At 41.4% G+C, this 13488-nt stretch overlaps 1 protein-coding gene across 1 annotated transcript in view; it reads left to right on the top strand.

The window, feature by feature from the left end:
- Positions 1-13488, top strand: part of CACNA1C (calcium channel, voltage-dependent, L type, alpha 1C subunit) — a 422263-nt gene that overhangs the window by 310682 nt on the left and 98093 nt on the right. The window contains 3 exon segments of the mRNA XM_009332885.1: positions 4592-4618; positions 6728-6888; positions 7698-7923. Coding sequence (XP_009331160.1) covers positions 4592-4618; positions 6728-6888; positions 7698-7923 — 414 coding nt within the window.

Genomic DNA, 13488 nt, shown 5'->3' with positions numbered 1-13488 from the left:
CATCTGCTTTCATTGAAACAGTAAGCCGCTTGGCATTTTCACCTTGGCCAGGATTTCCATACGTTTGGGGGACAGTTCAATTGCTTTTCCATCAAAGAGGGTTAAAACAGTAAAACAGGATAAAACAAAATTAACAACCTACACTGGCTTTCCAACTGAAAACAATGTGTCCTGAAAATATTACGAACAATGGAAGCTTTCCCTGGCAGCTGAACTATCAGTGATTTTCCCTTGGTGCTTTTCTGGCTGGGAAAATAATTCCTATGCAGTTCTTGCAGTAATCAGCGTAGGAGCCAGTGGTAAAGGCGAAAGAGTCAGTTTGCTTGCAGGTTCGCTATACTTGCTGCTGGTTTTCACCTAATGAGAAGATAGCCTCCTTCTGTGAGGACCAAAGTTCCCATCACATCAGGAGCAGTGGTAAGAAAAGTCTGCCAAAAGCTCTGAAACCACTGCTGACTTCAGCTTTCACAGGATCAACCCTTATGTGTCAGCCCCAGCTACTGCTCTCCGATTTATTATGAGCAAGGTGTTTTTGATATTCACAGTCAGCTCTAGATATGTGTCTAAAGGACAATAGCATGCCCTTGTGGAGGAGGAATTATCTTCCTACTTTGGATTCTGTGACAGGCCTTGCCTGTGACTTGCCACAGAGAGAGCAAGATTATTCACTAAATGCTGAAGTGCTGGCCTATTTTCCCAGCCTGTAAGAAAGCCTGTTGAATAGCAAACCAGCTCAATTTTAAGCTAGACTGATCCAGTTTTCTTAAGGATGTCCTGTAGATTCTTACTGCTGCTGGCCAACGACCACCTCTCTCTTAAAACCAGCATCGCTCCCGTCAGGTCAGCATGCTCTCCAGTGCTTCTGCAAGAAGGGCAAGAATGTAAAAAAAGAGAAGAGGCATCGCTGTGTGGACTTTGCTGAAATTCAGTGATTGCCTCAGCAGGAGGACCTCAGTCCACATCAGAACGCAAGTTCTCCAGGGCCAGTCATCTGTTCTGTTGTGCTGGAAGCTTTTAATTAATGGTCAGAAATGAGAAGTGGTCATTGCATGTCCCTGTACAACCCCAGTGTTAATTGCATTGTACAGAGGATAGCAGGCAGAAGGATGGAGGCCCATTGCTTCAGTGTGAATTGCAGAGGCATAGCTGAGGGTAGAACTTAGCCCTAACACTTTATTAGGCTGAGAGATTATCAGGTATGCAGCATACAGTCTTGAAAATGTCATGTCACTATATGCTTTTGTCCCAGTAATATGTGGAAAGAGGACCCTAGGGTGGGCATCTTCTCTTCAGGGATGCCAGGATCCTGACTAGAAGCAATGAAATGTCGTTGGCAGGAATAGAGAGAGGGAAAAATGTTGTGCTGCTTGACCAGTAACTGCATGAATGCACCATATTGCACCAAAACAGAATCAATATCACACCAAGACTGTGTTCTCACAGTTCTAAAATCTGTAAGACATGCACAGCGCCGGTCTTTGGATGTTCCCCGAAGTTGTGTATAACCCAGAGGCATAGTGAGTAAATTTCTGTGTTACTGCTTTTCTGAGAGGTTTTACCAGTATCCAAGGGCTTTTGTAAGTCCTCATGAAGATAGTTGCCTATAGGCAGGATCATATAGTGTAAAAGTAGTTGTGACCAGCATGCCAGATAATTTCATGGTCATGTTTACTAATTTCTACAGCCAGAAAACAACTGTAACATGGCCTTTGCGTCATGCTTGGAGACCTACAAGACTTTTCCAGAATTGTTTGTTGTGTGTACAATTACATAAAGTCCTCAATCCCTGTTATACAAGAGCATCACATCCTTCACAAGTGCATAGTTTCTCTTCTCTGGTGTCCACCATGTACAGAGAAATGAAGACATTACCTCTCAGAATGTGGGATATCTCACTATATTTGAATTATGCTGCTTATCCTGAGTTTATGTTGAAAAATCTTTAAATTTCACTGTCTTATCTGTATGTGGTACATAACTACATAAGGTTAGAAGAGTTTTAGAGAATTTAGAAGATAGCTAGTCGAACAGTAGAGGTCTGATGTTTGTGTTTGTCTTTCTAAAAGATAATCAGAGTTAGATGGTTCCTATGATAAAAACACTCAGTAGTGATCTGAAATGGTTTTTGTATAGGCTCCTATACCATGATTTTAAACAATAGTTTCTCAAGACATTCCAGAGCTGGACACAAATGGGGACACTCTCTTTCTCCCAATGACATAAAGCTCCCAGGATACCAGGGATGCAAGAGATCCATGTTTAAACTCAGCAGAGAATCTGGTCCACGCTGAACCCTGGCAAGTGCCAGTTTGGGGTGTCACAAAGAGGCCATGGCAAAGCCCCAAATCCAGACTATTTGACAGCCCCTAGTGATGCCATAAAAGCACTTTTTTATATGACGTGGTTAACCCTGGTTCTGAAAGACAAAATATTCTTGATTATAAGGGTTATTTGAAAAATATGTTTTGGATTCAGACATAATGTTTTCAGAATCAGTTATTGTACAGTTCATGTTTCCAGAATTCCATTTCACTCTTGGATTCTGCCTCTAAATGTAAATCTCTTCCTCCTTCCTTGTCCTGTTCTATATATACGGCACACCCACATGTGATAAAAAGCCTTCTGCCACAGCAGTAAGGCAATGGGGGGGGAGGCTGTAGCTAACCTGTGGGAGCACTGAATGCACTTGGCTGCTGCTTATAATGCTCCAAATATATAATTATCTCATGCATGATGAGTACTACACCTGCCACATCTCCTTTGCTTAAATAAATAAAAGATTCCTTAAATGCCACACAGCTCCCTTACTGGGAAACCATTAGCCAGAGAGGTCACCAGAGGACTTCACAATCCCTGTCCTTCACCTTCCACCAGGCAGGTTTCCCATGACATCTCTTGCCCTCTTTTTGTCCCGTCCCCCCCCCCAACCTTTTCCTGTGAAAGTCCTCGCAATCTCCTTTTCAGTGCCCAGCTTTCTCCTTCATTGTGACTTTTTCTTCTTTTTCTTTCCCCTGTTTTTGTCTGAGCCTTCTTTCCTGTTGCCTGTAAATCTGATCCTTTACAGTTTGTAGGTAGTGCTTATCAAGCAAGAATTCTCAGTGAGAAGTTGGGATAGCTTTAACATTAAGGATGTGCTTTGGAGGTGCTTCACTCGTCATCCTTGTTAAAGCTCGCTTTGTCTCTGCAGCATAATTTAGCATTCTGTTCAGCCAGTGCATTATTTCATCTTTATCAAAAGAGTTGTTGCGGGTGTCTGTAACCACACTGCTGCCTAGTATGTGGCCTTCAGTGCAAAGGCTTTTTTTTTTTTGGCTTGGACCATCTGCTGGTGAAATGTTCCTATCACTAGAATCTCTTCCACATAAGGAAACTGACCCATCACTGATTACTTGTCAGTGACTGATGTCCTCAAACAGGGACATGACCATTTTTAAGACTGCTACAGAAAGTAGTGTTAGATGCTTTGAAAATTACTTTGTCCCATGTCTGCTAACAGTGAATCCGTTTTTAAGCCAGTACAGTAAGACCTTTGCTGACTGTTGTCAACAATGAATCACTTTCCTATCACACAGGGAACCTTAAGAAATGCTTCAACCCAGCAGAAATATCTTGTTCATAGTCACTCCCCAGATTCTCATTTCTTCTGTTATTGGTGGTGGATTTTGCAGCTTCCTAAATCACCTCTGACTCATGTCATTGCATCCACATACGTTTATTTCTCTCTGTGCACCATTATGTATGTACCAAAAGACAGCCAAAGAGTTCAAAGGCCTAATAGGACATGTGTCAAGCAGAGCAAGGTAGTGGTTAGAAAATTGGGGTCTCTCTCTAGCTTTGCCTGTGACTTCTCATAAAAGGCTAACAAGATTATTTAGGTGAATAAAGCCAAATGCATGGAATTAGGTATTTAAACACATATATAGTGGGAACATGGCCAAATTTTCAGGAATACTTAATTCCCAAAATTTCATTGATAGCAACAGAATCTGTTATTGTTCAGACCCTTTTGAATTCAAACCAATTTACATAGATAACAAAGACAAACAAGTGTTAGTATCTAAATTTGAAAATATCTGCCATGCACTTTTTTCCTTCAATTGCTGGAAAAAAAGAAAGCATTATTTTCCCCACGGTTTCATAATGTGCTTATATATCCTGAAGTGACAGGTGATGTGTGAAAGCAACATCTGTATGTATAGTCATACATATTTTAATATAAGAAAAAAAACTAGTGACTAAAAGAAAAAAGTCATACTTGAAAAATAAATTTGGTAGCAGATGTGGAGTGCCCCTAGCATTAGGCCAGCCTTTTACCCAAGGGAAAAGCTAGTTGACTGATGTCTGTAGGTGGTAGAATCCCATCATAGCATGACTCCTGCTTCATGACTCCCGCCAAAAAACAAGATTTGTATATCAGTGAATTCTAGCCATGCCCAGTGCCTACATTGACTTACAGGGGATTCAAGAGGAAAACAGCATCCATTAAAAAATTAATTGAGCTTAACTTCATTTCTTTCTATTGCTATTTTCATAAAAGCCTGGGAGGTATGGGACAGCTTCAGAGACTTTAATGGCAATTCTTATCTTTCAGGCATCGGATCTCAAAATCAAAGTTTAGGTAAGTAAAACTGACTTTTGCTTTTCCTCCATTCTACTGGTTTTGTTCCTTACTTTGTGAAGTGGTACTACTCCTGCAGCGGTGATTGTAGGAGACACTGCCAAAGTTGTCAGATTTTAGTCAGTCATCTACCAAAAATCAAGATCCTTTTTCTTAGTTTCATACTGAAATAAGGCACAGGAACTACTGAGAGTATTTCACTCAGAAGTACCTATCTGATTGCTACCTACATATCTTAAGCCATAAAATATAAAAGCAGAAGAAAAAAAAGTTCAACCACATAATTATACTGCATCCATCAACACCAACCCTGTCAGCTCAAGGTTCTCTCTCCTACACTCTGTTGCACTACTCTGCTTTGCTTGATTGTAAATCTTTCAACTGGTGAGGTTTGCATCTTATTTGTGAAATGCTCCCTTTCGCCATGGGACATGTGGAGTTTTTCTGGTCGTATTTGTTTTTCTGTTGACTTAAAGCTTCTGAAAATGTGAAGCAGTCCCCAGGTGGTCATCTGTGGGTTTCCATTGGAAAGACTGACTGAACTCATGGAACTTGGTTGTTGAGGTCCCAGTCCATTTCTACCTCTTCAGTACGAGCCCAGCTGCCTCCATAACTCTGAATTCAAAGTCAATTGTATAAAGAACTAAATTAATTTTCAGAATAACTGGAACAAGTGAGCAACCCTGCCCTTCAGCTTACGTAAATAATGAACAGTAATGTAAATTCAGGAATGCACATATGCGTACACACTGCCTATATGCATCCCTGTGCAAAGAGTTGCATCCATGATCACATTCCTACAATCTGTGGATTTATTTGTATGTAGATGTAAGCACAAAAAACACTTGTATCATTGCATGGTCATGTGCACGCACATTTGTGCACAAGTACACACAAAAGTGTGTGGGATTGCTAATGATTTAATGACAACATGAATGTCTAAGTGTTGTGCCCATTTTGAAAGTTGGGAAGATCATTTCTTGTCCCAAATCCACTGCAAAACACACACCCTTATTAAATGTTTGTGCTAGCTAGACTGGGTGCCTTTATAAATTGCATAGCTAAAACAGCCTGGATTTGATTACCTGTTAAAATGTTGTTGCAAAATTCTTGGCCAGTGTGCAATGTTCACATTGCCTGGCTTTAGTTCATATAGATGCTGAACCCTGACCTGAAGCATGGCCATAGTTTATCACTGGAAATAATACATAATAGGGGACTAGCCAAGTAAAGTTCTCTCTTCCTGTAATGTTGTGTATGTGTGTGTCTCTTTAGAGACACACACACAACACATGCACACACACACACATATATGTATATAATATCTATATAAAACTATTAGATTTATTATACAGTGGCAAGCGTTGCCTGGAAACTGGTTGCTATGCAAGTTAAATTCTGAAGAGTAGGAGGTGTGTAATTAGCTTTAAATATCTTCTGTGGTTAGTAATTACCCTCAGAAATCAGTGACACAAGGGGATGTGTTCATGGAAGGCAAACTTTAAAAGGTCTGTTGATTAGCAAATGGTATCCTTAGATCCAGGCATGAAGGTGAGATGCTGAGGTCCCCTAAGTTTTGTCTTTCTGTTCAGAGTTAGCCCTCGTATTGGCCTTACTCCTGAACGTTGCTGAATGTTGGAAGTGTTCCATGGATTTTATTTGACCTCATCTCTCCAAAAACTTAATTCAAAGGTCCACGGTATATAGTGGGTATCTTTTCATTGACTATCCTGAGGCTGGGCAAGGTCCCATTGCAGGCCACAAGCATTAAATACAAGAAGAATAATTATTTTTGCAGGAACTGGGCTAAAAAACCTTGCAGGGTAGCTGTGATGGATGTCTTAATCAGATTAAGACATTGCTTGAAGAGGTTTATTCACCCCTAAATGTTGCAAATTGGCTTAGGACTAAATTTATTCCTATAGCTAAAGGAAGGATGATCACAATGGCGACTCAGATGAGAATGAGAGAACGTTTCTCAGGGTGAACTTTAGTTATTCTCTACCACTCTTGAACAATAAATCAAGACTAGAGTCTCTCTTGACAGAGATTTGCAATGGCCTAGGGATCCCTATCTGAAAAGAACTTTTCCTTTTCCAATTTTTCAAGTCGCTACTGGCGCCGATGGAATCGATTCTGCAGAAGAAAGTGCCGCGCCGCTGTCAAGTCCAATGTTTTCTACTGGTTGGTGATTTTCCTTGTGTTTCTCAACACTCTTACCATTGCCTCTGAACACTACAACCAGCCAGACTGGCTCACGGAGGTCCAAGGTAAGGAGAGGCTGATGGTTCTGTTTATTTTGGTCAGTATCAAAAAAGGGGGCTGAGGGAGGAGCTGATTCATTAGACCACACAATGTAAAAGGAGCATACACAGCTCCAAATAGTCCTCTGTCTGTGGAGGATCTTAAATAATACAACAAAATATCTGCCTACAATGGGAGAAGTTTCAGGGAAAATGCAAGTTCCTCGTTTCTAGCCAAAGCAGTGTTCCACTGGGTGTAGGTGAAATCAGGAGTTTATGCTAAATATATATTTGCAGCAACTGGATTTCCAATTTATGGATAGCTACCGGGAGCCACAGGTTCTCCAAGGTTTTCCCTGAAATGGCATTTATGATAAATTCTAGTTACCAGGGAGGTGAGGAAGGAAGAGTGATTTGTAAAGTTCTTCTGTCTGCAGAACAGTTGAATCCTCACTGGAGGTGAGAGCAGCTGAAAGGCTTAATTAAGCAACAGTAGGTAGCACAGCAGCTCTTCTATTCCCACTCTCATCTGCAGATGACAAGTGTGATGGGACGTTGTGCATAGGAAGGCATGTCCCTGCCATGGAGGTTTTGTGGTTGTGTAATATATCACAGTTGTGTGTGCAATACATAAGAATCACTGTAAGCATCTGCATAAAACATTTCTGTGAATGAGATGCCCACGCTTTTGAAGCCCGTTCTTTGACCCAAGCTTATATGAAGTTAATCTTTCAGGCTGATCCCAGAAGGGGTTTCTTACAGGCAAGGGCCGATGGTTAGCTGTGATGATCTTTTGACTAAGTTTCATTAATCTGTTTCTGTTTGTTTTTCATGAGACACTGCCAATAAGGTGCTGCTAGCTCTTTTCACGGCAGAGATGCTGCTGAAGATGTACAGCCTTGGTCTCCAGGCCTATTTTGTGTCCCTCTTCAACCGCTTTGACTGTTTCATTGTGTGTGGAGGAATCCTGGAAACCATTCTGGTTGAGACAAAGATCATGTCACCACTGGGCATTTCGGTGTTAAGATGTGTTCGACTCCTAAGAATATTTAAAATCACAAGGTACTTTTGTGCTTCTTTGGGAATGAAGGAGGGCTACTGCCCAATGCACAACATATATAGGTACAAGTCACTCACATCCCTGCTTTTTCACTTTTTCTACCACTAACTGGGTAGTGAGAGTGCTAGGTTGACATCTTCTGAAGTCTGTGGCAGGATGGGGGGGGCTGTACAGACTGGATATCCCTGATGTGAGTGGTAAGGATTGGTGAGGAGTCTGGCATAGGGGGCTGGAGACACTTGATACCATGCAGATTGTTAAAGTGAAATCTGGAAGAATAATGTGAGCTGAGCTTGAGCTCTTAGGGTTCCCTACGAAAGGAAAAGTGAAAACAGCAGATAGCCTTGTGACCTTTTCTGTTGCTTTATGGTGACAGAGGGGACTGCTTTGAGCCAAAACAACATTTGACTGAGGAGCCCATGCCAGCTCCAGTAGACTCAACAGCGGCCTGAGTGGGAGATAGTGTCAATACCAGCAGCTGTAGGCAAAGGATGTTGCCAGCAGCCCTTCTCTTTCAGAGGGGTCCAGCATGAAGCAGCAGCTTTACGAAGAAACCAGACTCTTCCAGACTCTAGTCTCCCTGCTTTTTCCTTTTCCTTCTTTCTCCTCTCCCTCTGCATAAAGACACAGTGGTGTCTATTAAACAGTTGCTGCTTCCTGCAGTCAGGTACCTCCAAAACACCAGCTTGGTTTGGCAGAAGTTTTTCAGCTTGAGGAGAGGTTGTAGGAGAGATCAGCTCCCAACTTACCCAGATGGGAGCTCTTAGAACAAATCTACCCGAGTGCTCACCCGAAGCAGCACAGGGCCTGCCTTTTCCCATGTGGGCACCAGTCAGCACCTTATAAAAAGCTTGACTGAGGTGGTGAAAGAGTGCGTTTTCTGCAAGCTCAGCTATGAAAATGTCCCTAGAATTGCTATAAGCTCCCCCAAAGGAAATTTCTGACAAATTTGAGATAAAAAACACAGTGCATGAGAAAAACAAGACCAAAACTGGAAGACAGTCAAGATGGCAGAGCTGTGAGGCAGAAAAAACAACAGACTTGGACTTGTGCATCATACAAGATTTACCCTTAAAGCTTCTGAGCCTCAACTCTCTGGCAGGGTGGATGGTTTTCAAGGTCAGATGGCAGAGACAGAAAATCAGTTTACAGTCTCAGAGAGAGAGTCCAAAGCAAGCCTACAACTATTAAAAAGGAAAAAAAGGTGGCCTGTTTAGACATGTGATCATAGAAGAAGGAAAAATGTTCCAGCTAATAAGAGTTTCCAGCAAGAAAGGCATCTTTGGCCTTTCAGAAATAGTGGGGATCTCTGGTCTGGTGACTGTTTTTCCTGGATCTTTGGGTCTGAAAGCTATCATCACTGAGTCCCAGGCCTGGTTTCTGAGGAAACCAGTAGCTGTTTCAGGCATTGGGTAATCAGATACACCCAGGGCAACATACCAATAGCTATAAAAGCATAAGCTTCAACATAGCATCCTGGAGAGGTCACTGGTTTTTCAAGACATTTCTGCACTCCTACACAAAACATATAATCTAGCTAAGAGAATTCTCTAATAGAAAGGCAAATGCTGAGAAAATATCATTAATGCTTTAGGAAGCTTGAGCTATTAGAGTACTCAAATATTCCTGAAGCTTCTGGCAGAGATGTAATGTTGGAACCAACCAGCAGTAGGACTAGTTACATTTACCTTCATTCTGCAGCAGAACTAAAATACAATTTTGCATGGAAGCAAATGTTACCTGGAATACATCTCCTGCAATTTGTACTGGGGTCTACGTGTAAAGCACAGAGCTGAGGAATAACTCATAATGAATAATGTATTAATCAGATTTTGCCTTCTTTCCTGTTCCTAAAATATTGGCAAGTAGGTTGCAGTAGTCTCAGATTTATCAGTGTTTTTTAATTATTCATAATTTTCTTCATGATTTTTCCCCTCCGTGGGTGAAGTTCACCCTCGTGTGGAAGGCCCTAGCACAAGCCTCCAAAGCAGTATTTTAGGCCCACTCATGTCTTACTGCAGGAGAGAATATTCTGGCATTAAAGCAAACCTTTTACCTCTGATATTCTCCAGTAAAATACAAATTTTTCCATTATTCACTCAGCTCTAAAAACAATGATGATTTATTGACGACGTTATCAATACTGGTGGAATACACCACCTGAGCGCAATGATAATACAGAAAGATACAATACTAGAAAGCTGGGAAGGGTAGGAGGGATGGTAGTCTAATGTTTTATGTCAGATATTATATTCATGAGCAGTGACATGGGGACATACAGTGGAGATGGAAATAGTGATAATCAAGGGCATTAAAAAGGCACGAAGCAGGAAAATGACTCTGGTGAGAGTATATCAGTAGGTAGCCTAATCTTTATATATTTGTATAGATTTTCCATGGTAAACACCAAGCACAAACAAATTCTGGCTGCGTCAAGATGATACACTTCTAGGAAAAACACAAATACAGCCCCTAATATAATAGAAACAAATAAAGACAACATCAGATGAACAATGCATCATTTTAGAAACCACATTTAGAATTTCAAGAGCAAACATTTCTTCCAAAATTATACATACTCTTCAGAATCATTTAATCTTGTACATTAGACAAGCAGACAATATAATGTTTTATTCTCCCTAATTTTTACAGGGCTGTGCAGAAAATCTCCCTTTGCTATGAGAAGACAAATGATTTTCTCTTTATAAACAGTCCTTTACTGCTTTATAAATCCCTATATTTAGTTCTTTATACTTAAAAAATACACCAATTTATTTGCAACAGCATACTGAAATTTGATATTTTATACCCAATCCTGCACTAGATACATCACTGTTAACTCTAGGGAGGAGAGGCAGGGCACCTTTTTTTTGTACCTGCTTTCAAAGTGGTTTTATATTGGATGAACAATGTGGGAAGCTTTCCTGCAATGAGACTGCCAGCTGTTGCTACTGTTTCAAGCTCTGCATCTGTGATTGCCAGTATCATAAAGACATAGTGGAAGGCAATGGAGGGGAGAGGGAAGAGAATAAAAGAACACATTAAGTTCTAATCCAGTTCTGCAATTGATTTTTGTGTGAGATATTGAACAAACCGTTTAACTTCTCTGCATCATTCCTCCATTTTGAAACAGGGATCATAATCACGTCCTACTCACTGGGGTTTTGCAGTGCCTCATTCACTGGCATCCTGAATGGTCTGAGATCTGCAAGTGGGAGATGTTAAAAGCACATTCATTTCCCTCTAAGTCTGAGGAAGCAGCAGTGCTTTCTCTCGTACCTCCCATTATATGCTGCCGGGTCCAGAACTTCTGATTCCATCCAGCAGTGCCATAAGGTTTATTGTAACTGTTTTTTCTTTGTAGTATATTAACCAAAGAGGACGAAGCAGTGAGAGACTTTTTTTTTGTCTGGGCTTCATCCATTCCTGACTTAAAAACCTTGTGTTTCATTGAGTAACCCCAGATCTCACTTTGAGGGGTGGTTCATGTTATTTCTGCAACCACCTAATGTGACAGATGGTAACCTCAGTTCAGGCTTCTAGGACACTAAGATAAGACAATTGTGATTTTCACATCCCGCTCAAGTCAAGCCTTCCTTAGCCTCTCCTTTTTCCTTTTTCTCTTTTTTTTTCCCTGAATGATTTGTTCACTTTTCTAATGGTGCTGTATTTCTAGCTAGCACTCAGTGCGCAGATAAAACAGCACTAATCTTATCACCAGGTCATCTCAGTTAATTCCTTTAAGTTTGATAGTTACATAAGAAACTGAATCTCAGGTATTGAGCCATTTGTAAGAAATGCAGAGCTGATAAAAGTCTGTGCAGTTGTGCTCTGAGATAGCAAGGTATTTAAGCTTAAAGTGTGAGTCACTGAGACTATTCAGATGGATAAGAGCTCTACTGTATGCCTCTTAAGGGCACTGCTAGAAAGACCTAGAAAACATGTGTCCTAGCTGACATTGTAGGGCTTGGAGAGATATTCTGGACCCCATCAGTTTCTGGTTTAAGGACGCTAAAGTCAGTCGACTTTCATCAGAAATTAATTTTTCCTTTTTCCTGTGTCACTTTCCCTTCCTCCCGAAGTGTGAAAGTATGTGAGCTGTAAGCATAAATGCAAATAAAGGGAGCTGTTACATAGCACATTCAGTGCGGACATTTGGTGGCACTGAGCCCACAGCTTCCATGCCCCTACCTTTGCTCTGTAGTTTTTCACTGCTCATCTCTTTAATTGCAGTTAAACTTTAAAGCATTCTAGTTTTCTCTGAAGCGCTGAAGCTGGGCTGGAGGGAAAACATCACAGTTCTCTTTGAAGCTCAGCCCTTGGAGATGAACCAGTTGCTGAACTTCAGAGGACATGGTGGTGTCCCTCTGCAGATCAGATTGCTAACCTTCATAAAGTGATTCGGCTCCTCAAACATTCCTGTCTTCCATGGGACAAGGAATGTCTTCTTTTTACACTCACATTTTAAAAATATTAATTTAACTGGGACTTTAAGAACCCTTGTCTCTAATGACTACACTACCTTCGGAACAGATTTGTATGTTGAAGGATCAGGCTTCCTCAAAGGAGAGAGACCACTAGAAATGTCTGCCATCCTTTTCAAGTGGAACTTTTGTCTCCGAGGAAAATATAGCTAGAAATTCAGAGTCCTCTAAGGAAAGAAAGTTTCAATGTTATGGGCTTTGGGAGAAGGGAGTGGAGGACGTTGGCCATGGTGGAATCTCAAAGCATGGTGGTACGCCACAAGAGATGGTGCTAGAAGGAAGACTTGGAGATCACAGGCAAACATTACTGGCTTGCTGATCTGTGAAAGCTGTTGAAGCTTGCTAGTAACGTACATTCAAAATGACGTGATTGGAAGATGACAGCTAATCCTCAGCCCAGTCTGAAAGCTCTGTCAGACTCAAAACTGCATAAAAGAGAAGTGGTCATGACCCGCTAAGCAGTAGACTAGGAGTGGTTGAGCAGATGCAAGATTGAAGTGGAAGTTGCTTCATGGGTGACGTGGATTCTTTAGAAATATTTTATAAAGCCTTTTTCCAGCACATGGCTACTCTGCAGGCTGGCAAAGAATGCGAGCAAATTGTCATGCTGCAGCGGAGCATGCTGCTGGCATCTCTTTGAAGCCTAAGGTGGGACCACAAGGGCAACAAGATCCTTTCTCTGCGTCATACATGAGTCTGATCTGGGCACAAGCCCGAGTACACTGGGAGAACAGGTCTTAGCCATCCTCTCTTGAATGAAGCCATTCCAAAATGTTCTGCAGCCTGTTTGAGGAGGTATAGCAGGTTTGATACCCAAAAAAGCAGTGACAGTGTGCTCTTCCAAGAGCAAAGAAAACTCTGGACTTTATGGGTGTAGATCTGGAGTCTCTTTTAGGGTCCATGTAAAAGGACCTTTAATATCTTTTGCATTCCTCTCAATCCCAGAAAGCTTCGCAGCCTCTATCTGTGAGTGAGCCCAAGCACATACTCACATACACCAGATTTTGGACAAGTTTGTATTTGCATCCAAACAGTTTCCCCATCTGCTCTTGTTAGTTATTACAGGCCATTCTCTGGAGTGAG

This window comes from Pygoscelis adeliae, unplaced genomic scaffold, assembly GCF_000699105.1.
Source record: "Pygoscelis adeliae isolate BGI_AS28 unplaced genomic scaffold, ASM69910v1 Scaffold38, whole genome shotgun sequence".
NCBI classification, from domain to species: Eukaryota; Metazoa; Chordata; class Aves; order Sphenisciformes; family Spheniscidae; genus Pygoscelis; species Pygoscelis adeliae.
Note: the sequence above shows the minus strand (reverse complement) of the source record. Positions and strands in the feature narration are given on the sequence as shown.